We start from the raw sequence: 26,817 nt of genomic DNA, 5'->3' as shown, positions 1-26,817 counted from the left end.
TAGACGAGAGAAAAAGTCTTTCTCATTTTTTTGGCAGTCAATAATCGGGGAATCCATCTTGCGCTCAATTTCCATAAATGGAGTTGGCCATGAAGGACTGTTTCAACAGAGCCCACATTAATCTTAACCTCCTGGGACAATTCATCTAGAGATATCCGACGATCTTCCATGATTAACGACTCCACATTTCTGATCGTGCTGTTGTCAATGGCTGAATGGGGACGATCTGGAATGGGCTCAGATTCTACCGATGTCCGACCACACCTAAATTGTCTATGCCAGTGCTTCACAATGCCATAGCATGGGGCTTCATCCTTATATACAGCAGTCATCTCCTCGTGGATTTCTTTAGGAGATTTCCCCTTCAAGAACAGACACTGGATTACAGCTCTGGCTTCAACTTTGTCCATGATGCTACTTCGTTACACGTTCCGCTCTGTAAGAGAAAAATTAAGACACATGGCTGAAATTTTACACCTTTAGTACAGAGATATGTATGATGCTACACAAAATACGATTCTGCGATATGTGGAAGTAGGCGAGGGCGATTCTTTATTGAACCATCCTCGTATTTACTGTACTCCTAGTGTACAAGCCTGTTTTTTACTCTTTGTAACCTAACACAGCCCACATATTTGCTTGGTCCATGAGCTTCCCCTCCCCCTCCCCAGAGGCCTTGTAATTCATCATTCCTTATTTTCAGGCTGCTGAATCTCAATAGAAACAGTGCAAGAATCAATTTTACTTCTGCTTGTGGCTACCATAAACTATTAGTCTGTGTAATCCCAAACTAATTGATTCAATAGCATCAGCAAATATTCTTGCACCCTTCTATTTAGGTGCATTCCATACATCCATGTAAAAACAATCTCTCCTGTTAACAGGCACAGATCATGCTGATAAAAATTCTACCCCATAAGCCTTACACAATCTTTCCAGGGGAATTGATTGAGAGGCTTCATTATGTACTCCCTCCTATCCTGTCTGGGCAAAATTCTTGACTGGAGAGGAGGGAGTACATTATTTAACAAATTTAATCCTAATTTGCAGCTTTCCATGACATTGCCCTATACCTGTTATGTAAATCCCCAGATCGTCCATTCTTAATATCATTAGTACAAATGTATACAACAATATCACCTTTTGTGCCCTTCAAAGATGAACACTGTTTTCTATATCATTAACTTTTGCTCATGGCAGAAATGCCCTAGTCCTATTTCACTTATCTTTTTTTTTTACCTCCACAATCATTTCCTGTTTTTCTGACAACAGCTACTTCTTGTGGGACCAGTGCTGTTTGCCTTTTGGGATGCCACCGTATTGTCTAGAATGAGCAGCTGAGTGCTTGATAGGTCCCTGGCTGTAATTTCTTCAAGGGCATCAACCCTGTTCTTCAAGCTCTTATATTCACCTATCAGAATGCTGAATTTGCACTTAAAACTCTTTGCAATGAAAACACATTGCAAAGGCACTCCTTTTGGCTTCAGGACATGTATAGACAGGATCACAAACCAACAAGTAGTGATACATAAGAGAACTGCCTAGTTTCCCCCTGAGCCAAAGTAGTCCCACTATTCTAAGTTCACTGCTTTGCTTCTCTACTTTGAGGCATGATTTTAGCTATAATTTTAATTAAAAAGTATGTATTTTAGTTCTCGTTATTCTTATGTTATTTGGTTTTTTAGGAGCATTAGCAACTAAGGCCATATTGCTCTGGGAATATGCAGTGGTCATTCCCTGACCTTTCCGCATCCTCCGTATTTGGTGGTGACGGGCGCGAACCCCGGTCTAATCATGAAGCGTGTGCTACGCACTACTGCTCCTTCCTACCTGGCTATGGAGGCGCCTGTATTTTAGTTTAGATACACGAGTACAGTAATAACTATTCACAGGTCAAAGTTAAAATGTAAAGCGCATGGAACATTTCTGCATCTGTTTAGTGAAATGTACTTTCTAAGTGGCTGAAAACACAATCAACTAGGTTTATTTGTGAGCTCTTGACTTTTATTCTATTCTATACTCCTCAGGACACTGCCATGCCATAGCTACTTCTTACAGTGCCAAAAGTATGGCTAGCCTCAGAACTTTTCATATACCATCATAGTATTCAACTTCATTTGAACTAAAAGAAAGACAAAATCTATACTGAGCAATACCAAAATACTGTACATCAATGCCGTTTAGTTATAATTTCTCGGATTTGTTGCATTCTCCGATGCCTTCTGAGGGCAATTATGTTTGCCTAAAAATTTATGTCCATAGCTTGAATAAACAGAAGGAATATGACCACTCAGATTTTGTGAAAATACAGAAAATTTTTAATTATGTACATCAATCATACAATGCATATCTTCCCTTACACAGAATTCCGACAGTATTCCACAATTATTTATATATTTTCTGTAAAAATACCAAAGGGAAAAAAAAATTATGTTTAAGTTTATGCATCATAGTTCTATCTTTGTGTTGTGCTCACTGAAGAATGACAATCTGCTTAGAATGAAATTATATACAAGATGTGTTTTTATATTATTTTTACATGTGTGTATGTGTATATATATATATATATATATATATACACACACACACACACACACACACACACACACAGTTTTTACATATATATTTAAGGAATATTTCTATGTATATTCCTTAAAATTGCACATAACAAATGAAACTGTACAAATTATAATTTTTTTACTTTTCCTTTTTTTTTTTGGGCTACTAATCACAATCATTGTCAAGAACTGTACAAGGCAAATGCGTCAAATATACTTTTAAGTTATATACACAGACTCTATGGACGGGATGAATAAACTAGCTGCACCATTGAATATTATACATGAATGCTAGTTCTTTCCAGGTGTGCATATATAGTTTGAATTAAAATCAAGATATAGTACTGGGTGAATTTCTTGCAGTTTCTACCAATTCTACTAATGAAACATAGCATGGAATATTTGATTTCTTCACTCCCAGTGATTCAACCTATTATTAAAAATAAAATTTTATCAGTAGAATTTTTATGTGAATGTACATGTATTTATATCATTATAATTACATAAAGTTACATTATTTAATACTGTTTATTCTGCAATGCTATTTTCAATACAAATTGGAAGTTGGAATTAAAAAATTTTTCAGAATGGGATTTTTAAATACTCAATTATTTGTAATGTCATTATTTGCTTAATTAAAAATCAATAATTTGCTTAGTGTTTTCAAAAAAAAAAACTAACAAGATTTTGATATTTTTTAACACAATTAAAATAACTTCCTAAAGAATGAAATTTCTTGGGACTCTAAATACAAAAAGCAGAGACAATACCCCCCCTCTCTCTCTCTCTTCCCCCTCCATCACTGAAGGAGAGTGGAATTTTAGTATTTCATGTACAGTATTGTTATCGTTACTTTGCTGACAAGCACAATCAAAATTAACACGTACTATTACTATCATTACTTTGTTGATAAGCACAGTAAAAATGACAACAGATCTGTGAGCAGTAATCTCAACTAAAATATTTTCACAGGAATCATGGCGCACAGTTATCAAAGTTTTAATTTTATAATTTAAAAAATGTTTTGTCTGGCTCTCGGATTTTTTTTTTTTTTTATTTTTGTAAAGCCTCTATATAATTCATAATCCACTTTCCCTTCAATACCAAAATTACAAAAACATTTAATTACATAGTATGAATCAGAGCTGTACTACTCAATATGTTCTACGTTGATAATAATGTTAGTAAAATAATAAGAGGAGTTTACCTCAATATAGTGCGTAGAACACTTCCGTACCCTCCAGAAATTAAAACGGAAAAAACAAAAAAAATCAACAACTTACTGGTACATTAGAGTAAAATATAAATAATTAAATAATCAATTTAATTTAACACAATTCAAATCAATTTAAAACAATTAAAAATCAAATTAACGCAATTAAAAGAATCTAACGAAAATCGTTTTGAATATTTTCATTAGATTCTTTTAATTGCGTTAATTTGATTTTTAATTGTTTTAAATTGATTTGAATTGTGTTAAATTAAATTGATTATTTAATTATTTATATTTTACTCTAATGTACTGGTAAGTTGTCGATTTTTTCGTTTTTTCCGTTTTAATTTCTGGAGGGTATCATACGGAAGTGTTCTACGCACTATATTGAGGTAAACTCTTCTTATTATTTTAAAAACATTTAATATATCAGTGACACAAATGACATTCTCCACCCCCCCCCCCACCAGCAACTAACCTTTTTTCTATCAGCACAAAGATTAGAGTTATAAACTTGCTTTAGGGCAAGTTTATAACTCTAATCTTTGGCTAAATCCTTGTGACAAAAGAGACTAAATCCTTGTAGACAAAATGGCACCCACAAGGTACTGTTAAATGTCCCCGGGGCATTTATATAGAAACCTGTATGTCTTTTGGGGTTTCAAAAAAAAGTATTTTACCTATTATCATCATCAGCCATATGGTGCAAGGAAGCCCAAGGCTTATACTGCACCAGCCAAAAAAAAATTCCCCAGTTACCTTGAGAGAGAGAGAGAAGTAAAAAGGAGTACTAATAGTGATGCAATACAGTTAAAATTGCAGCTCATAAGCTTCTAATGATGGTATATATCTGCATATAATTAACCTCGATATCTGCAAACTTTACTTGTGCATACAAGAAAGAATTTAAAAAAAAAAAAAAAAAATCACCAGGAAGACATCGCTCACTTAACATGCATCTTAAACTGTATGAAAATGTGCTTTAAAAAACAAGGAGAGAGAGAGAGAGAGAGAGCTGGTTAAAATTAAATTAGTGACAAGAAATGGGCTAAAAGTTTTTGAAGTTCTGTTTTTTTCATCATCATCAGTTGAAAGAATAAAATGCATAAAGAGAATATAAGTTATTATAATATGCTTCACTGTGCAAGGAGACACATGCACAGTGAAGCATAATCCTGATTAGTTCGAAGCAAATGAATGTTGACTGAAGAACCCTGTGAGGTCGCGAGTTGGATGCAAATTTCTTGCTTGCACTGACCAAATGAAAAGAACTTAATTACTAAGTGAGAAAGTACACACAGTAACACAAAAAACTGACACAAGGCACAGATATATTCAAGATATAACATATATTAAATTTAGCATAAATAAAGAATATAACATAGAAGCTTTTGGCTACTGTATGTAGTCTTTGTCAACTAACTGAGCACTGGCAAGCGGTTGTTTATATGTGTGTGGCTGACCTTCACGTATAAGTATGCGAGGTCACAGAGAGAGAGAAGAAGGAAGGGAAACGGTTGAGGTAGGTGATTGCCATCATACGTGGCTGCCGAGCTAGTGGATTATGAGAGGCTCAAAGATGGGATGTATGCGAGTGCTGCGGTCCATGTTGATTGTACTTCCGGTGACACTGATGTGTGTTGATGCCAGCCAACGGCGGATCTTGGAACTGCGAGAGAAGCCTATGATTTCAGCATCACTGGGTGTGATCTTATGTCCCACCTGCCAACAGTGGGCAGCTAGTGCTGAATGGGCAAAGTCAGCTTTAGTGATGGCGGTGTGGTGGTCACCCAGCTGGTCTTCCAAACGAGAGATGACCTCCCCAATATAGCCTGTGTTGCAGTCTCGGCAGGGCAGGGTATGTGGTAAATGATCCCACTCTGCTTCAGAGGCGGAATCGATATTTTCTGAGGGGGGGTATGTGGATTGGAGTTTCCTTCCTAGTGTTTGAGCGGTGCGGATGATGTAGCTGCAAAGGATTCTGGTAATATAAATGTATAAGGGGTGTTCAATAAATTATCTACTTACCTATTGAGGAAATGAGATAGAGGCAAAAACCTTTTTTTATTTTTCATTGAAACCTTCCCTTAACTTCAATACACTTGTTTCATTTTGTTAGCAATGAGAAAATACCAGACATAAAATTCTTTGTCCTGTCTATCAAAGAACACAGAAACAGCAGACTTCAGTTCATTATCATCAACAAAGCAATGTCCATGTGCATTTTTCTGGAGGTGTTGAAACAGGAAATGGTCACTGGGGCCAGATCTGTACCTGTAAGGTGGATGGCTAAGTTCTGTAAAGTCACAGTCTCTTAAAGCAGCAGCAGCAGCAGCAGCAGCAGCAGCAAATGACCTGTGCACTAGTGCATTGTCCTGAAGAAGCTGCACACCTCTGGAAAGTTTTCCATTGCATTTTTCCTTTATGACATCCCTTAGGTTGTACAGTAGATATATATATGACTCCCCAGTGACTGTCTGCTTGTGTTCCAAGTAGTGAATTTACAAAAATTCCCTCAGCATCCCAAAAAATGGTGGCCATAAGCTTGCCAGCTGAAGTTTGCGTCTGAACAGAGCCAGTGGAACACGGTAAGCCTGGTAAGCAGGGCATAGGGGTGCCAAAATTCAAAATTTTTATTATAATAATATTTAACAAAGGTATCTCAGTTAAAGTCAGTAAATAACGACTTTAATCTCAACATAGAAACAAACTGTTACTGAACTGTATAGCGAAATAGCACCCTATGTCTATTCACAGCCACGGCGAATGTGTAAATTGTAACATATGCTGATATGTATATGCCTGCATTACAGTCGCTGCTGACGACCACACATGCACACTGTATGGGCGCTTGACCCTCAACCATAACTGTGTCTGTTTTTCAATTTGGGTCGTGCTGACAACGTGAATTCTTTTGTTCTTGATAAGTATCTTCTTTTATTAAATACAGGTGACCCCCGCTTAACGCTGACAATTCGTTCCAGAAAAACAGAGCGCTAAGCAAGCGCCGCATTCCCATAAGGTAACATATGTATTTGTGAGTTGCGGTCAATGCCATAGGATATTTCCTAATCAATAATAAACGGTAGTGAAAAGATGTACAAATGTCGGTCAAAATATTTAATAGTCAAATATTCGTACATATAAAATATTCTGCATTACATACGTATATAATTATGTGGCAACTATTTACGTATCAAAATTAAACTTAAAATTCCAATTAAAATCATGAATTTAATTGATCTAAATTGATTTAATTTAATTGATGAATTTAATCAAGAAAAATGTGTTGATTTTGGGTAGAACTTTGGCCCTCTTCCAAATAAACTAAAAGGGGTATTAATTTTAAATCCCCACTGCGTTATCATCCAACAATAAAGTCAACCGATCCTTTGCCGCGTTGAAAGCTGGCATGTTTTTTTCTTCTTTCAATATGAAACTTCTTTTAGACATTTTTTTCCACAAAAGTTCTGTCATCTATGTTAAAAACTTAAGTATAACACAGTATCCCTCTTCAATAATTTTAACAAGTTCTTTTTTGAAAGTTTCGGCTCCTTAATCTGCACTTGCGGCTTCTCCCTGGATTTTAAATCTATTCAACCAGCCCTTACTAGTTTTAAATGGTTCCACATTTTTTTTTTTTATGTGAGTTTTCTTCAGATCATCATATTGGCTAATCTCTCTCTCTCTTTTTTTTTTTTTATAATATTTAACTTAACTGAATTATATTATCTTCAATAAAATCCTAATAGCCGGCCTAGCCCTAGTTGCTTGCAATGGACATGTGTTTTTGTAAAGGGCGGCACCTAGAACATCTGTTCAACTCCGCCTCGTATCTCTGTGAAGAACAGTATCACTACAATTGGACCAGATGTGTGTGATGTAGGTTTGTGTGTATTATGTGTGTGTTCTGTTGTTGTGTCTGGCCACTTGGCTACCCAGAAGCATCAGTCACCTGGACAGATGATTCTGGGTACTCGTCCACACCACGGGAAGGTGGGCCAGTCCCAGTAATGCACGTACTGTCTCAAAAGAAACTCTGACCCGCATGATGTTGCCAGCAGGTAGTTCAGGATCCTCTGGGGGCCCATTTCAGAGGGGCAGACAAAAAAAGAAAGAAAGAAAGAAAGAAAAAAAAAAAAAAAAAACACCCGTGGTGTTGGTAATGGGAAAAAAAAAAAATATATATATATATATAAATATATATAATCATCAAGAATAATACAATAGAGAAGTTATATGCTATAGGGGGGAAGAAAATTAAGAATTAGATTAAATAAGATTAGATAAGACTGAATTACAATAACATGAATTATGGATCAGGGACACTGCTATCGCAAAAGTACCCTACAGCCATAATGTATATATAAAATATTATTAGTATAAAATACACTAAGTAGATGTTTATGCATAGAAATGAACTAATGAAAATACGGTGTACCCTGGGAGCGATATACGTTGTGAATAAAGGGGGGAAGAAAGGAACCGAAAAAATAATTGTACAAAGGGTACTAGGAAAGTTTTGCAATATGACGCAACAATGAATCACAGGAAGCTGCTTGTTGCTGCATGTTGAGACATGTTCATACGTGCATAGTAGCCGCCGCGCCAAGTCGATGGGCTCAGTTATTCATTAGTAGTGAGAGTGTAAAGTGCTTGCGATGGATCGTGGTCACGAAATGAGATAAGGACAGTTTTGCGGTATAATTTCGTGCGTGGTTTAACCATAGACCAGTGCTTAGAAGAAATGACTCTTGCACTAGATGATGATTGTCCACATCGTACAACGATATTCAGGTGGTATAGAGAATTCCAAAGGGGAAATTTCACTCTGGAGGATTCTGAGAGGCCGGGAAGGCCACGAACGTCAGTTACGGAGGAAAACATTACTGCTGTGAGGAAAATGCTTGACGAAAACAGGCGAGTGACCTACCAACAGATAGAGGATACTTTGGGCCTAAATGCACCAGCAATTCGTTCGATTCTGCAAGATCATTTTCACGTGAAGAAACTTTGTTCTCTCTGGGTGCCGCATCAACTGACTGAAGAGCAGATGACACGACGTGTGACTTGGTGCCGGGAGATGTTAAAAAAGTTTGATAAGGGACAATCTCGGTATGTGAACAACATCGTGACAGGTGATGAGACTTGGCTGTACTATTAAGATCTGCCGACCAAGGCTCAAAACAAAGTTTCGGTCTTTGATGATGACGACACACCCATAATTGTAAGAAAATCCCGATCTGTAAAGAAGAAAATGATAGCTGTATTTTTCAAATCGAGTGGAATTGTGGAACGTGTCGTTTTGGACACGCAGAAGACAGTCACAGCTAAGTGGTATACTGAACAATGCCTGCCTAAAGTCATTGGATCTATGAAGAACCTGTGGCCAAAGTCAAGAATGGACACCTGGTACCTCCATCACGAAAATGCTCCAGCTCACCGCGCCAAAACCTTCACCGAATATTTGACCACGACAGGACTGAAACTTCTCGAGCACCCTCCCTACAGTCTAGACCTTGCTCCCTGCAACTTTGCACTGTTCCCGCATGTGAAAATGAAGCTAAAAGGGAGGCGGTTTTCCAGTGATGAGGACCTTCTACGGGCTTGGGACAACGAGTGTGCTTTACTCCCTAGTGAAACTTGGCAGAACTGGTTTAAAGATTGGTTTCGGAGGATGGAGAGGTGTATTGAATGTAGAGGAAATTACTTTTAAAAAATTAAATAAACAAAGCTGTATTGCAAAACTTTCCTAGTACCCTTTGTAACTATAGAAAAGTAAACCAAATGAAATTTTTTGAAGAGATGACCTAGGTGGAGATAGCATTGCAGAGTCTTTCATAATTTTTGTGTCTTCATCAGAGGTCATCCACCAAAATCATGAAAAAGACAGCAATGCTCTTACTTCTGTTTCCGACATGTTCTGTATGTCAAAGTACACGTGCGAAAGTCCACGTGGTAATATAAATTTTAAATTTTGAATAAAATTTGAATAACATTACACCAAGTTTGCAAGGTCATCCATGTTCTGTATACAATACCTTATTAACACATTATGTAATTGCAAACTTGGTATAATGTTATTCAAATTTTATTCAAAATTTAAAATTTATATTACCACGTGGACTTTCGCACGTGTACTTTGACATACAGAACATGTCGGAAACAGAAGTAAGAGCATTGCTGTCTTTTTCATGATTTTGGTGGATGTACTCTGATGAAGACACAAAAATTATGAAAGACTCTGCAATGCTATCTCCACCCAGGTCGTCTCTTCAAAAAAAATTCATTTGGTTTACTTTTCTATAGTTACAATTATTTTTTCCGGTTCCTTTCTTTCCCCCCCTTCATTCACAACGTATATCGCTCCCAGGGTACACCGTATTTTCATTAGTTCATTTCTATGCATAAACGAACATCTACTTAGTGTATTTTATACTAATAATATTTTATATATATATATATATATATATATATATAATAAAAGTAAGTGTGGAGTGGCTGACTCCAAACAGAATGCAAGGAGGAACAGGAGAAGAAAAAAAAAAAAAAAAAAAAAACCACTATTGTCTAATCCACTTCAGGCCCAATGCAAGGGGTGTTGACCACTCTATATGATCTCCTCCTTCGAGCAAAGACTTCCACAGCAAAGTTGTGACGAGCAAATAAACGTTCAGGGGTTTGGAGTAACTGGTGTAATTGGTTTTCCGATATTGGGATTGTGGTCACTAAATCTTGTCTCAAGTCTTCGTACAGAATACAGTCAAAAAGGAGGTGCCTCCAGTTTTCCTTGCTTGCAATGGAACAGCTATCTTTCCTACTGCTAAAATTAATTCCTTTTTTTTTTTTATAATTGTTCTTACAGTTAAACTTGCAAGTCCTAAATTATGGCACACATCCACTTGTCTTTGACCAGAATCGATTTGCTTCAAAACGTCTAATTTAATTTTCAAATTCAGTCTTTTTCTTACATTTTTCAGTCTTCGTACTGCGTCCAGACGTTGTTGCTTTTTCATTCTTATTGGCCATTATTAACTCTTCGAAAATGTAACTGCATTGGTCGCATTAATTATGATTCAATGTTCGAGTAAACTATCTGTTACGCACAATGTCTAATACTGTACTAAGTGATGACTAGACTTCGGATAAATGCATATAAATGCAAATATTACAAGCAATATACTTGATCATTTTTTAAAATGTTGATCTCGGAACTACATAACAAGTCACTGTACTGCAATTAAATTAGCGTGCGAGAAAATATCACTGAGCATGGGAAAATTTTTCAAGTAGGCGTGGGAAACGTTTTAATGATTGATTTTCAAGCTATCGACTCCATCAAATGAAACGATTTCGTTAAATATGCCAAAAATGCAATCTGTAAAAGAGCGTTACAGTGATCTGAGACAGCTTTATAGTCAGATACGGGTTATAATATAAGAACAGCGTTATAGCGAATCAGCATAAAGCAAACCGCATTATAACGGGGGCCTGCTGTAATATAATAATCTTATAAATTATTTTGGTTTATTATTGATGCTGTCCTGTAGTTAAAATTTGTTTATATACACAACACAAAAGCCGCCAAGGGATCAGACAGAGAATACAAAATGTCGAAAACTGTTTATCTCTGTTATTTTATTACTGGTGATTAAGTGAAATAAATTCACAAATCAATTTTTTACGTTTGCTAAATTACTTCTTTCGTACTCAAAATTACAAACTTATTTGTCAATTGTCAACATATCAACACGTGATTTCTCCGAATTGTAAAATCCCATTATAAAGAATTCAAAGGGACCAAGAAATTTTTCGTAATACTGAAATTTCGTTACTTCAAAATTAGAAATAAAATTTAAACACACATAATGAATGCAGATTTTGATTATACATTTCAGAAACATAAAAGTTAGTTTATTTCAAATCAGTGCATTGCTTATCATACTTAAAATCTCCCCATCTTTCAGAAGTGTCAATAAGGTAGGTGCAAAATTTCTTTACTGGTTTCTTGCACCCTGATTTAAGATCCATATAGGTTTTCTAAAGAACTGAAAAACATTTTATAACTCTGATATTTAATTGCATCAATAATATTCAGTTATAAAAAAAATTAAGAGAAGAATAGCAGATTCCGCAAAAAAAAATTTGTTATATTGAAATTTTCGTTATAGTTTTTTTTTTTTTTTTTTTTTTTTAAGATCCATTTAATATTACTTCTTATGGATTTATGCCGGGACCATAAAAAAATTTGTTATACTGATTTTTTTATTATATCTCCATTTGTTACAATGAGATTTCACTATATCAGATATCTGGAGCAACGATATTACGTAGGAACGTAGTATTGTCACAATGATGGCTTTTATTTCAAAAATATAAAGCGGTATGATCTCATAAAAATATACAGTACATATATGAGGGCATTCTTTACATTTAGTTAGATAATTCAGATAAGTTATTCAGTATTAAATCAAAAGTTATAATTCATTTTATGTATTTATATATTAATTAGATTTAATTTATTAGAGATTTAATTTTTTTTTTATTCACATTCATTTGAATATAATGGAAGAATCAAAAAAGAAACTCTTAATCAATAAAAACTCTCATGTGTGCAAAATAGAAACAGGAAGGCTGCAAGAGAAGAAGCTCTTCAAAAACAGGCTGGAGCACTTGGTCATTACATTAAAAAATCAAAATCTGCAAACGAAAATTCTCAGCCTTTAGAAACAGTTCATAATCAAGATGAAGTTTCTGTCACCTTAAGCAACTATCTGTCTAATAACAATGACTTTTTGACCACTCAAATGTCTGAAAATCTATTGTGTACTTCAGGAACAAACCCATGTCTCTCTGATGTCGAAGATTTCTCAACCTTCACGTTGGAAAAAATTCAAATCAGTGGTTCTGGTGAAAAAAGTCAATCAAAAAAATGAATTCTCAGCAGAAACAACAATCAGCCTGGAAGAGCAATGTGAATTGCCATTTAATTTGGGCACATCTGTGGAGGAACAGCCACAATCAATTCAATTAGAAGATCCTGCAAAGTGATCAAAACTCACTGATCAATTAAGCAACATTTTAACAAAATCGGTACCTGTTCAAAAGAAAGATATTTTGTATCCTAGAAATCCAACTAGATGTAAGTTTAGTAATGCATATTATAACCGAAAAGTATAATGGTGAAATTTTTCCAAGAACTTGGCTGGTATATTCATCTTCCGAAGATGGAAGATGCATTTTGTTTCCGTTGCCATGATCAGATGATACAGTATTAATTGAAGGGCACTTCCTGGGGATTTTGCCAATATCCGATTCAACCGGTGCAGATTTATGAAGCACTATTGTAAACAAATTACGTGCTTTGAATATACAGTACTGGCGACATAAGAGGATAAGTGTATGATAATGGTGCAAATATGAACAGTGCAGAACATGAACTACAAAAAATGATTTTAAACAAAAGCTCTTGCACCTTCTTTGTGTCCTGTCTGCCCACAGCCTTAATTTAGTCATCAATGATTCAGCTAAAATAAATACCGAAACAATCAATTTCTTTGGAACTGTACAAGAAATATACAAATTTTTCACAGGATCAGCAAAACGCTTTATAATAGCCCTAACAATTTTATTCGCAGTTCCCGTGAGTGTCAGAAGCAGGGAGAGATCATTTTCCAGATTAAAACATTAAAATCCATTTAAGACCAGGTATAGCACAAGACAGGCTTGTAAATCTGGCAATGATATTTACAGAACACAACATTTGTGAACAATTCAATGTATCCGATATTGTACATGACTTTGTCAATATTACAGTATGTAAAGTGAGAATGTATTTGATGTAAATAAAATTAATAAATAATGTATTTTCATTTCTATTGATTCAAAATTGTAGTATTCATTACAATCTTCAAGGGTGGCAAATACATTTCTGCCAAAAACCCTAGTGCTGGGCTTGTGTCTGAAATTTTTTTGGTGGGGAAGAACCCTTGTGCTTCCATTGAATTGATTCTTGGTCTCAGGATCCCACTGATGAACCCATGTTTCATCACCCATAACAATTCTAGAGATGAACATTTGAGAATCCCTTCCATAAAGCTCTAAATTCTCACAACATGGTACTCTGAATTGCTTCTGCACACAGGGTCAGAAATCTGGGGACCCACATTGCACTGACCTTAGTCATTCCCAAATGTTCAAGGAGGATGGTTATAACTGCTCTCTCGGATATGTCATATTCCCTAGAGATCTGGGACACCTTTAGTAGTCCGTCTTTCAGCACAAGGGTTTCTACAGTGGTCGCTATCACAGGCCATCCTGGATGGGGATCACCTTTATTGGATTCTCTACCCCACTTGAATTGCTTTGATCAGATTTCACCTGGTACTGTGAAGGTGCACTGTTGCCCTACACAGCCACCATCCTTTCATGAATGGCCTTTGGCTCATTTCCTGATCAATGTTCCAATTTCAGCAAATCCATAATTTGACATGGGGTGTCTTCCTTCTTTCTGTTACAGCAACACAACCAAAAAACAAAGTGGGATCAAAATTAGTATGATATGATTCAAGTTTAGATATATAGGAATATGATAAATCATGAACCACTGGAATATGGGAAGTACCTTAGGTAGATAATTTATTGAACAACCCTCATATTTTACTGGACAATCTTCCTAGCACTTTATTGAATACTGTATATAGGCAATTTATTCAATATATACTGTATTGTTTAGATTCAGTACACAAGATATTTAGATTCTGAGTTAAGTTCCATAAGGAACTTAACTCAGATTTTTAGATAACTCAGATTTTTTATCAAATTTTTAGATAACTCAGATTTTCAGATTTAGAAGAAGAACTGAGTTAAGTTCCATAAGGAACTTAACTCAGTTCTTCTAAATCTTCTAACAGTGTCCATAAGGAACTTAACTCGGATTTTTTTTTTGGGGAGGCGGTAGGGAAGTGCAACTTCTTCCTTGTGTTATGATCTGTTTATTAAATTCCAAGTGCAGTTATGTCTTAACAATTAGATCACAGGATAAAGGAGCGGGAGTAATTATAACATGAATATTATATGTTTTCCATGCTCTTGCTTGGAAAACTAAGCTAATGTATTGTTCTCTACCTAAATCTTCATCAGAGTGTTTCATGGCATTGCGGACTTATGTTTTTAATATATATATATATATATATATTTTTTTTTTTTTTTTAATGCTAATAGGGTGGTGAGAATTTAAATGCAACATTTCCCTGCATGAGTCAGCTTAGTAAATGAGTGTTCAGGAGGTACCCTGCTTTATGATAGTGAAAAAAAACATTGATTCTCTCTATCTTCTGACTTGAGGTATTTCAGTTTTGGGTAAAAATTACTGAACTGGATTAAGAGGTTGTCTGTGAAGTATCACTGGCAAACTTAGAGAATACTTTTGCCTCAGAGATAAGATTTGATATTGAGAGACTGCTGCCTAACGTATCTACAGAGGAGGAGAGTTTAACAACTGCATTTCCAGAAAATCCTAAAATTTTTATTTATAAGTTTGACTCTTTTTTTTTTTTTTTTTTTTTTTTTTTTTTTTTTTTTTTAATGAAAACCACAAACATGAAATGTATTAGAACCTAGAGTATGAAGTACCCTACATGGGCTGAAAGTTGAGAAGATCAAAGAAGATACTTATTTATATTAGACTTCAATTCTGTAGATTGCCATTTTTAGGAAATATGTATGAAGGAAGGTTGTTCCAGAAAATGAAAGTTGAATGAATAAATGAGGAAGAAGAAGAAAATTTGGTTCTATGAGTTTGAAGATGGACAGTAAAAGGATGTTCAATGGCTGTGGCACGGGTTCATACTGGTTTGGAAGAATGAACGGGAATTCAGAAGAACAGTGTCCATAAAATTATCTATAGAGGAGGCATGAGCAGAAACAGAATGTCTATTATTCAGAGGGAATAATACTCTTGATTTGATTGACAGCAGTGATTATTCATGCATTAAGAATTTGCAGATAAAGGATCCACTGGGTGACAGTGATCACAATGTACTGATGTGGGAATTACTTAAAGATGTAACTACCATCAAAGCTAAAGGGAATGGCTTTTCCTTTCGTAAAGGAAACTACAGGGGTCTCAGACAGTTTTTAAATTCTGTGCAGTGGGATCAACTGATGATGTTACCAATGTTGAATTCTAAACGGGATGCCTTCAGGTACTTAATTTTGGAGGCTACTAGGCTTTTCATCCCAACTAAGAAATACTGTTCAAGGTTTATGCCTAAATGGATGTCAGATGAATTAATGAGGCTTGTGGCAGAGAAGAAAAATGCATGGGATGCATATAAAGTAACAGGTGACACAGAAGCCTATGGAAGATATAAACTAGTCTGTAATCAAGTCACAAAGTAGGTTAGGCAGGCGAAGGCAGATTACGAGAAATCGTTGGCAAAGGATGCAAAGATGTTGTTGTTTTTTGGTTTTTAGGAGCATTAGCAACTAAGGCCATATTGCTCTGGGATATGCGGTGGTCATTCCCTGACCTTTCCGCATCCTCCATATTTGGTGGTGACGGGCTCGAACCCTGGTCTAATCAAGAAGCGTGTGCTACGCACTGCTGCTATTTCCCACCTGGCTACGGAGGCACCCAGGATGCAAAGAAAAACAACAAAGAGTTCTTTACTTATGTAAACTCTAGAAGGAAAGGGATGAATCTGATTGGACAACTTAACAAAAATGGGTTGACTATTGATGATCATGCTCAGATAGCTGACAAACAACGAGTATTTTGCATATACATTCATGCATGAGGAGATATTCAATGAGGGGAGTGCCAGAAGTTTATCAAACTCTAACAAGGAGCTAAGTGATTTTGTAATAACTGAGAGCAAAGTGGAGGAGAAATCGTTGAAGTTAAACATAAGGAAGGCACTTGGGGTGGATGGGATCTATCCAGTTATATTAAATGAGACAGCAAAGGAAGTAAGCAAACCCTTAGCCATAATAATGAGAGCTTCCTTGGATTCAGGGGAGGTCCCCATGGACTGGTGGTGTGCAAATGTATCACCAATTCACAAAGGGAGTTCAAAAGGTGACACAAATAACTATAGACCTGTTACTTGTATCACCTTTTGAACCGTCAGTTTAACTTTTGTTCCGAGGAAAATAATGGAATCACTGGTTAAAGAAGCATTCAGGATCAACTAGACAAGACTGCCGTAATAGTTAAGAAACAGCATGAGTTTGTTAAAGCGAGGTCTTGACCAATTTGATTGGATACTATGATGTGGTCACAAAGAAACTGAATGCCAAAAATAATTTTGACATCATATACTTGGATTTCAGGAAAGCTTTTGATACTATTGCACATGGAAGATTGCTATACAAATTGGAGAGGTATGGTATTAAGGGTAAGTTGCTACAATGGATAAAGGGATAGTTGAGTGTGAGTTGACAGAGTGGTAATCAGTGGATACTGCTCTTTGTAGTTCCTCAGGGTTTGGTGCTGGGCTCGTTGTTTTATATATTTATCAATGATATTGATGAAGGTATATCAGGTTTAATGTCCAAGTTTGCAGATAATACAAAGGTTGGCAGGATTGTTAACGACAGTAAAGACAGTAAGCTACTCCGACTGGATCTAGATAAGTTGGGCAAATGGGCTGAGAAGTGGAAACTGAAGTTTAATCTTGACAAATGCAAAATACTGCATATGAATAGCAATAACCAAAGAGAAATGTACCAACTGTGTGGTACTACACTCAGGGAAGTGGAAAGTGAAGCACTACTCAACGAACTTCAAATATGAAGTTCGTTGAGTAATGCACACGGGCTGCCAGGGCAGGTCATGGAATCTTTTGCTAGCAGGGACAGGGAGGTGATTATCCCATTATACAAGGCTATGGTCAGGCTACACCTAGAGTACTGTGTACAGGTCTGGAGGCCTCATTTTAGGAAGGATGTAGAGTTGCTAGAATGAGTAGAAAGAAGGGCAACAAGATTAGTGAAGGAACAAAGGGATACTCTTACCAAGAAAGGCTTAAGTTGTGCAAATTTCAGTGCCTGGAGAGTAGGCACCTGCGAGGTGATCTGGTTGAGGGTATAAGGCCTTGAATGGGTTGAGCAAGCTCAATGCTAATGGGATTCTTCCTCTTGTTCTGATTAAGAATCTGAGGGGGGGGGTACAGTTTCAAATTGAAGAAAGTTGTAGAATTGCTGTGCGGAAATTTGTCTTTAGCCAGCAGGTAGTTGATTGATGGAACAGACTTCCATCTTTTGTTGTGGAAGTTGATAGCCTAAATAAATTTAATGCTGAGCTGGACAGGCATTTGGCACGAATGGAGGGGTGAAATGGGAGGGTTTTTTTTTTTTTTTTTGACTGATGCTGCATAAGCTTGATTTCTTGCATCGTATGCCTCTACTAATGCTAAAAGGAACATAATTGAGGACCTGTTTATTATAACTAAAAAAATAATTATATCCATATGGTTTAAATAACCATATTTAACCATAAATAACCATAACACACATGAAAAAATGCGTATATGCTGAATTCATATGATGAGAAGAAAAAAAAAAACTGATGAATAACGATAATAGGATAGCTGCCCATAACCAACTAAGACACAATAGCAACAAAAATGGTAAAGTAATTAACTAAGACCTGGGTGAATAATCGAGAATATCTCATAATTAAATTCCAAAACGAGCAGTTTAATAACATGCCATGGCATAAGATAATTAAGTAACCTACATTATGCATTATCGATAAAACATCTCTATACATTAAAAAAGTTTTCCTACTAGTGATATTTATTTACTTTCCCTGTAGCGATGTACTTGCCCTACCCTCTTCTCCCTGGCTAATGGGAGAAGAGGGCAGGGCAAGTACAGCACTACAAATGCACAGGTAAATAATTACATTGTTGTCTTCCATTAAAGACAACTGCCCCCATAATGTTTGCCAACCTCGTGCACATGCTTCACTCTGTAATACATGACCATATCACATCATTTGATGTTCCATTGTAATGTCAGCTGATGAAGGGACCTGATATAGTTTGTATATTTGTAAATATTTTAGTCTTGCTCTTTCGGATGCAACAATATCCCTCATGCATTATAGAACCTAAAGCAAAAGACCTTTACCTAAGTGGCCTATGTAAAAGCAGGTAAATAATTACATAGTGATATTTATTTCACCTTGAGAATGCCTTGTGGTGGGGTAGCCAATGGGAGAAGAGGGATGCGGGTCACATGGTACAAGTGGACGGGGCAATTACGCCACTACAAATGCACAGGTAAATAATTACATAAGTCATTTCCTACTTAGATATTGATCACAATGGCATAGTGTTTGGGTAAGGTGACACCTGTGGCTCCCACTTCTGCACCATCAGTACCCTTGTGATGAATACATTTCTGCACCATCAGTACCCTTGTGATGAGGTCTGGAGGCCTCATTTTAGGAAGGATGTAGAGTTGCTAGAATGAGTAGAAAGAAGGGCAACAAGATTAGTGAGGGAACAAAGGGATACTCTTACCAAGAAAGGCTTAAGTTGTGCAAATTTCAGTGCCTGGAGAGTAGGCACCTGCGAGGTGATCTGGTTGAGGGTATAAGGCCTTGAATGGGTTCGGCAGACAAAGCCTCTGTAAAAGCCAGAAAAGTGTTGTGTGTTGCATGTATAGTTTAGTATTGGGTTCTGTTGTTTGTGCTGGTGTCTTGGCTGCAGGGCCCCTAATGGGACTGCATGCCAACACCACTGAGAGGTGAGCCAGGCTGTCCACAGTACTCTGGCTGCTCTCCATCAGATGTGGCCTGAGCTTCCTCATGAAGATCAAAATAAAAAAAAAAAAAAAAAAAGCATGAGTCAGGGAGATAGCTGAAGGATGGGAGTAAAAGGGAGAGGAAGAACAGGGCATTTCGACAGGTGTCTTTTACATAGAAAAGATTTAACTTACTCCGTCATACCTCTACATTTTATGTAGAAAATGTGTTAAAATAAGATGTAGCTATAATAACCATTTAGACTTTCAGCATGTAACTACAAACCTATGAAGCAACTAATCCTAGTAATGAAGATAATACAAGCTGTGTCTGTTCCGATCCTGGTTATAAGAACTACACAGATCCCCATCATAAAAATAAAATCACAGTCAATCTGGATATTTATAGTTCCTGGAATTAAAGGAAGTTATGTCTTATGGATTCAAGTTTAGACCTATTTTCACCATCAAGCTAAATGTTAAACAAGTACATGGATCTGCTCCAGTTCTGCCTAAAATTATCATATAAATATGAAATACTTACACAGGCCTTTAATATGTGAATCATGCTGGTATATAATGATATTAAAATATATTTTTACCAACTTAATTTTTTCAACAATTCAGCAATAAAAATGTTCAATTACCAAAAATTAAAAATACAACTAAAGCAATTACATAATATATTCATCATGACTTCGGCAGACAAAGCCACAAACAATTATGGTATTATATGTACAAAATGTTACCACAATCTGCTAAAAAGAGAAATATGTAACAGAGACATGTACCAGATTATCAATAGCAATGCTAAAACTATAATAAAGCAACTGATAGATAAACATAAAAAATTAGACATCAAAAGTAACAACTGGAAATTGCCATATGTTTATTTCATACCCAATTCTACAAAACGTTGGTCGGGTTCAGATATATCATATCATGTAGGGACAGCTATATTAAAAAGCCCAGTAAGTTATTGGAAAACTTGCTTAAATTAATTATCAACAACTAAATTCATTAATAGTCTTTAATATTCATAGGACTCTGGTTCTACAAATATTAAAATTCTCATATAATGAGATCCATCACATTGGAACTTATGACTTCAATAATCTTTTTACAGCTACAGCTGAAACCCATTAAATTGCGATTCTTTAGAATGCAATTCCGCTTATAACATGATGCAAGGCCTATTTTCCCATTTCTCAGCAGTTTAAATGTGTTTTTAGTCACCGAAGATTAATATTTTGGATTTCTCATGAACATGTGGTGATATTCAGTTTAAAGTGAATCAACGATATGCTTTATCTTTTGATTTCCATAAGAACAATAATAAACAACTTGTAACTTGACGTACAAAAGTACATCACCAAGGGTGTCAAGACTAATACTCAAGATTTCTAAGAGGTACAAGCTAAAGATTATAATGATTTATGCACCAACATCGAGCCATGATGATGAAGAGGTTGAAGAAATGTACACTGAAATTGAGTCTTCTAGATGAGCAGAAAACCCACTACACTATTATTATGGGGGACTTCAATGCTAAGGTTGGAAAAAAGCAAAACAGCGCAGAAAGAGGAACTATAGGAAATTTTGGAATTGGTGAAAGAAATAAAAGAGGTGAAAGACTTGTGGAATTTGCAGAATCTCAAGGACTGTCAACAATGAACACTTTTTTCAAGAAAAGGGTGAACAGAAAATGGACATGGAAGAGTCCAAATGGATTAACAACTAATGAAATCGACTTCATCCTCACTAACAGAAGATATATTGTGAATGATGTTACCGTCCTGAATAAGGTAAATGTTGGAAGTGATCACAGAATGGTAAGATGTACACTTGATATAGATGTAGGAAAGGAAAGGAAAAAACTGACTCGAGTAAATAATACAAAGGTCTTTGAAATAACAGAGGAGGAGAAAAAGCAGTATGTACTGGAACTTAAGAACAAGTTTGAGCTTCTGCAGACTGCTCAGGACCAAGATATCGACGAGGAATATTACAACTTTCTGAAAGTGATAAAGCCCAAGAAACCTATAGGGAAACAGAAATCCAAAGAAGAAAAAATTAGTCAAGAAACACTTGTCATGATGAACCAAAGACGACAAATGAAGAGCAAGAAAAACACTGACAGGGAGAAAATTGAGTATACTGAGTTATGCAAAGCCATTAGAAAGAGACTCAGAGAGGACATAAGAAGATTTAACACAAGAAAAGTAGAACAAGCATTAAGGGAAAACAAAGGATTTAAATCAGCAGCCATGAGCAGTAATACAGAAAGACAAATGATACTGAAACTGAAGAATAGCGATGGTGTACTTATAAACAGCAGAGAAGGCATAATTCAAATAGCAGAAGACTACTATAGAGAATTATACAAGGAGCGAGGGAATGATACCAGCAGTGGGGAACATGGATTGCAAAGTAGCAACACATACGACATACCCGATATTCTTCCTGATGAGGTAGAACATGCATTGAAGAAAATGAAGAATCGGAAAGCCCCGGGGGAAGATGAAGTTACTGTAGAGTTGTTAAAATTGGGAGGAAGAGACATAACACAAAAACTGGCAAGGCTCTTCACAAAGTGCATTAGAAAAGGTGTGATGAATAAGCAGTGGAATAATGCAGTCATAGTTTTGCTGCATAAGAAAGGAGATAAATCAGAAATTGGAAATTATAGACCAATTAGCTTGTTATCCCATATCTACAAGTTGTTCACAAGGGTCATTACTAACAGATTAGAAAGAATACTTGATGAGAATCAACCGAAAGAGCAAGCTGGCTTTAGGACAGGATTCTCAACTATGGATCACCTTCACGTAATATCACAGCTAATGGAGAAAGCAAATGAATATAAAACACCATTATGCCTGGCATTTGTGGATTATGAAAAGGCATTTGACTCCATACAGCATAAGGCAATGTTTCGGGCACTGGAAAGACAAGGCATAGATACTCCATATATTATGATTTTGAAGAAAATATATGAGAGTGCTACATCCTTTATTAGACTAGACAAAGACAGTAGCAAATTTAAAATCGAGAAAGGAGTTCGACAAGGAGACACGATATCTCCGAAGCTGTTTACTGCTGCCCTTGAGGAAGCTTTCAGAAGATTAGACTGGTCGCAGAAAGGAGTCAATGTGAACGGAGAGTACCTAAACCATTTACGATTTGCAGATGACATTGTGGTCATAAGCCACGATCCCAAAGAATTAGAGGAAAATCTTAATCAGTTATGCACAGTTAGTAAGGATTTTGGACTAAAGATGAATATGGATAAAACAAAAGTAATGATGAACAAGTATGCCACGGAAAGGGAAATAATGATTGAAGGAGCAGTAATTGAAAAGGTGGAGTCATATACTTATCTGGGACAAGTTATTAGCTGTAATAATGATAAATGGCTGGAAGTCAAGAGAAGAATAAATTTTGGATGGATAGCATTCAGGAAATATAGCCACATACTGAAGAGCAATATCCCAGTTTGTCTGAAACGTAAAATAATGAATCAATGTATACTCCCCACCATGACTTATGGAAGTGAAACTTGGGCACTCACCAAAAGAATGGAAGAGAAGCTAAGAACTACACAGCGAAGAATGGAACGAATTATATTGGGAATCAGACTGTTAGATAAGAAGAGAAACACATGGATTAGGCAGCAAACTCAAGTAAAGGACATTCTTATCAAAACTAAAGAACTAAAATGGTCTTGGGCAGGACACATAGCTCGAAGACATGATGACAGATGGACTAAGAAAATAACAGAATGGTACCCAAGAGGGGCTAGAAGAAAACCTGGAAGACAAAGGTGGAGATGGATAGACGAAATTCATGAGTTTTTGAGTAGTAAATGGATGGCCAGTGCTCAAAACAGAAGGAACTGGAAAGTTGCTGGAGAGGCCTTCATCCTGCAGTGGATTGAAAATGGCTGATGATGATGATGATGAACTTGACGTATCGTGGAGGCACTTGCTGGTTTGCAAACTGGACTTAAATTTCTTGAAACAGAAAAGGTAGATTCCCTTTCAATTTTAGCTAAAATGCCTTATTAAAATTGTTAAAAAGAAACAAAGACAAAGATATGCAATGAAACAGTCAACCCACAATACAGTTTTTTTTTTTTTTTTTAAATGAAAGACTTGAAAGTAATGACGAAAATGTGCAAAAGTTTGTTCGCTAACGTCTACTTAGGACATTAGCGAACAAACTTTTTCAACAAATTATAAGAACATGAAGTGCATTATGCTTTCCTTTTTCTTCTGAAATTGACTGTTCGTTAATTTCAAAATACGAATTAACATGAATTGAAATAGTCGATACAACCACGTGGAAAAGCAGTTTTTGCGACTTTTAATTTGTTTTTGTGACAAAAGGGGTGTTAAATACACATAATATTTAACATGAATATTGTTTTTTTTTAAATACTTTATTGTACAGCACATCAATAAAAGATTGAACCAACACAATTGCATATTATTTACATTATTATTTTTTTTCGTGATTTTTCTTAGACATAGCATTTTCGTGCAAAAAAGAGATGAGCAAAATCAATAGTATGCATAAAGTATGAATGCTGAAAAAGGGCCAGAATTTTCTAATGTGATCTTGCTTATATCACGATGTGATTCTTTGGACCCCGAGCATTATAACGGGTTTCACCTGTATATATCACACCAAATTCTAAAATCAGTATTCGAATATTATTACAGTGAATTCCAAAATACAGTAGACTGTCGAAATAATGGCACATGGAGATCAGATGTGTACATCAGCCCAGATGTCTTGCAGAGCTGAAAACAGTCACATGATCACTGCATTTGTTTATGTTTGCCATTTTGAAAGTGAATTCTGTACTGATATCATGGATTATGCCACTGTTTTACATTTATTTTCAATTAAAAACCCCTCACTACAGCTCCTAAAGTTAATAATCATACAGCAAAGAAAAGAACAACAACATTAAAGCTTAGTGACAAACTTGATATAATCCAAACTATTACATTAGGGTCACCCGGAATGTTAATTCATATACCCATTTGTATTGTGCCTGTAAATTGCGTGTGTTCATTGCTCGATTTGTCTGTTTAGCTGGACAAAAAACCCAAGTTGATGGGGGGGGGGTGAAGCCTTGCTATCTATGCCTGACACACACTAACTCAGCCATGGAGTGAAAAACAGCTATAAAAGTTCCTTGTGTCATCGACAGGATTCGAACCCAGGCCATTTCCACTCAGTGTGGGGAGGACAGTGACGATACTATTGTATTACCCACTCAGATTAAACTTGATATAATACAGAAAATAGAACGAGGCGTAAGCAGGAGTGTATTAATGGCAGAATATAACACTGAATCGTCAACATGTTCATGTTTTCTATGTGCATAAAGAATAAAACTGCATTCTTAATCTCTCTATTTCTTATTCGGCCTCATCATTTCTGCATTAAATACATTAAAAATAAAACTTTCTAGATAAAGGAAAAATCGAAATAACGGCACCTTGAATCTCCGAAGCGGCTGTTATTTTGTAAGTCTACTGTATCTTGAAGTGTAATAAGATTTATTGGTCTGGGTTACCAAACATTATTTGGCAACTACATTTAAAGTTTACATTGTTTTTTTATTCAGAATAGGAGAATAGCTATGGATGCCTGCTATTCCAGAGCAACTGCTAACTTATACCTACACTTTGAATACACCATGAATTGTCAAACTAACTATTGAACTAATATAGCAAGTAAGTCAAACTAATAGAGCAAGCTTATCTGCGAAAATATCTAAACCTCCCAAGCACTTCCTAATTCATTTCACAAATATACATGGTCTCAATTCTAATCTCAACGATGTCCATTTCCACTTGCAATCTGCCAAACCCCATGTACTTTTTCTGACAGAACCTCAGTTATCGGTTGATTCAACTACTTCTCATCTCAGATGCCCAAATTATTCGCTGTATGATTCCTTTCACCTCAAAGGTGGTACTTGTGCGTATATATCCATTCTGATATTCCCTGTCAGAGACTTGGCAATTTGGAATCTCCTCTCTTTGATCTTCTCTGGCTTAAAATCTCTCTACCTCATTGTGTCAAATTCATCTGTTGTCTCTACCGTTCTCCCAACTCCACTAATCATTTGGAGCTCTTTGACTTCCTCTCTTTGCAACTTGACTTTCTCCAGTCCAACTTTCCTAACAGCGAGGTAATTTTCCTTGGCGATTTTAATGTTCACAACTCCAGCTGACTTCTGTTTTCTAGTCACACCGACCCAGCTGGTCGAGATGCTGAGGCTTTTGCAATTACTAATGACCTTGCACAGATTGTTCATTTAGCTACAAGAACACCAGACAATCCTAATCATACAGCCAATATGCTTGATCTTTTTCTCACAAACAACCCTTCTAAGTACACAGTCGAAGTGACAGGTCCTTTAGGCACTTCAGATCACAACTTGGTGATTGTCTCTTCTCCAATGGAAACTTTATCTAATGGCTATTCCCATCCTCGTGTTGTTTGGCATTAGAAGAATGGAAAATGGGATGATCTGCGAGACTTCTTTTCCTTGGTCAGATTATTGTTTCAAAACTTCTGATGTCAACGTTTGCTCAGATAGTGTCAGTGAAATTATTCTTGCAGGAATGGAATCCTTTATCCCACACTCCACTTTAAAATCTCGTCCTTCATCGAAACCTTGGTTTTCCAATAAATCTGCTAAGGCTGTTCAAGAGAAGAATGTTGCATATCATAATTGGCTTGTTTCTAATTCTCCAGTTTCATTTTCTGCGTACACCAAAGCTCGCAACAATTGTAAAGCAGTTATTAATCAATCAAAACTAGAGTTTGAACAGGCTAAGAGAAAAAAACTTGCTTCTTGCCCTAATGGTAGCCGAGCATTCTGGTCTCTTGCCTAAGCTATTGGCTGCAACTTTTGCCCATCTCTGCTCCCACCTCACTCCAAACCAGATGGTTCAGTTGTCACTTCAGCCAAGGATAAAGCTGACCTGCTAGCATCCTATTTTTCTTCCAACTCATGTATTAATGATCTTGGAGCTTGTTGGGAATGGTGGGAGGTGTCCCACCATTCCCAACAAGCTCCATTCAATGCTTCCTGTGGTCTTCCATCAAAAGGATGTCAGAAGGATTTTGATGAATCTTGATGCTAAGAAAGCTCCAGGTCCTGATGGTATTTCTCCACTTGTTCACAAAACCTCTCATATCCAGCCAGTTCCTAAAAAGGGTGACAAATCCCTCCCATCCAATTATCGTCCCATTGCAATTACT

General features: G+C 36.2%; 1 protein-coding gene across 2 annotated transcripts in view; it reads right to left on the bottom strand.

Moving 5' to 3' along the window:
• Positions 1–235: 235 nt before the first annotated feature.
• The window catches only part of Cog2 (conserved oligomeric Golgi complex subunit 2), a 462,981-nt gene continuing 436,399 nt past the window's right edge, over positions 236–26,817 (bottom strand). The window contains exon 17 of one of the 2 annotated variants that reach the window (XM_090375498.1): positions 236–436. In XM_090375498.1, coding sequence (XP_090231624.1) covers positions 383–436 — 54 coding nt within the window. In that variant the 3' untranslated portion in view covers positions 236–382. Of the gene's footprint in view, positions 437–2,726; positions 2,989–26,817 lie in introns of those variants that run through there. The other variant, XM_090375496.1, reaches the window with a different exon arrangement.

Source organism: Mastigoproctus giganteus, chromosome 6 (genome assembly GCF_048544385.1).
Source record: "Mastigoproctus giganteus isolate SK-2022 chromosome 6, ASM4854438v1, whole genome shotgun sequence".
NCBI lineage: Eukaryota > Metazoa > Arthropoda > Arachnida > Uropygi > Thelyphonidae > Mastigoproctus > Mastigoproctus giganteus.
The sequence above is the reverse complement of the archived record's forward strand: the minus strand, read 5'-3'. Positions and strand labels throughout refer to the sequence as shown.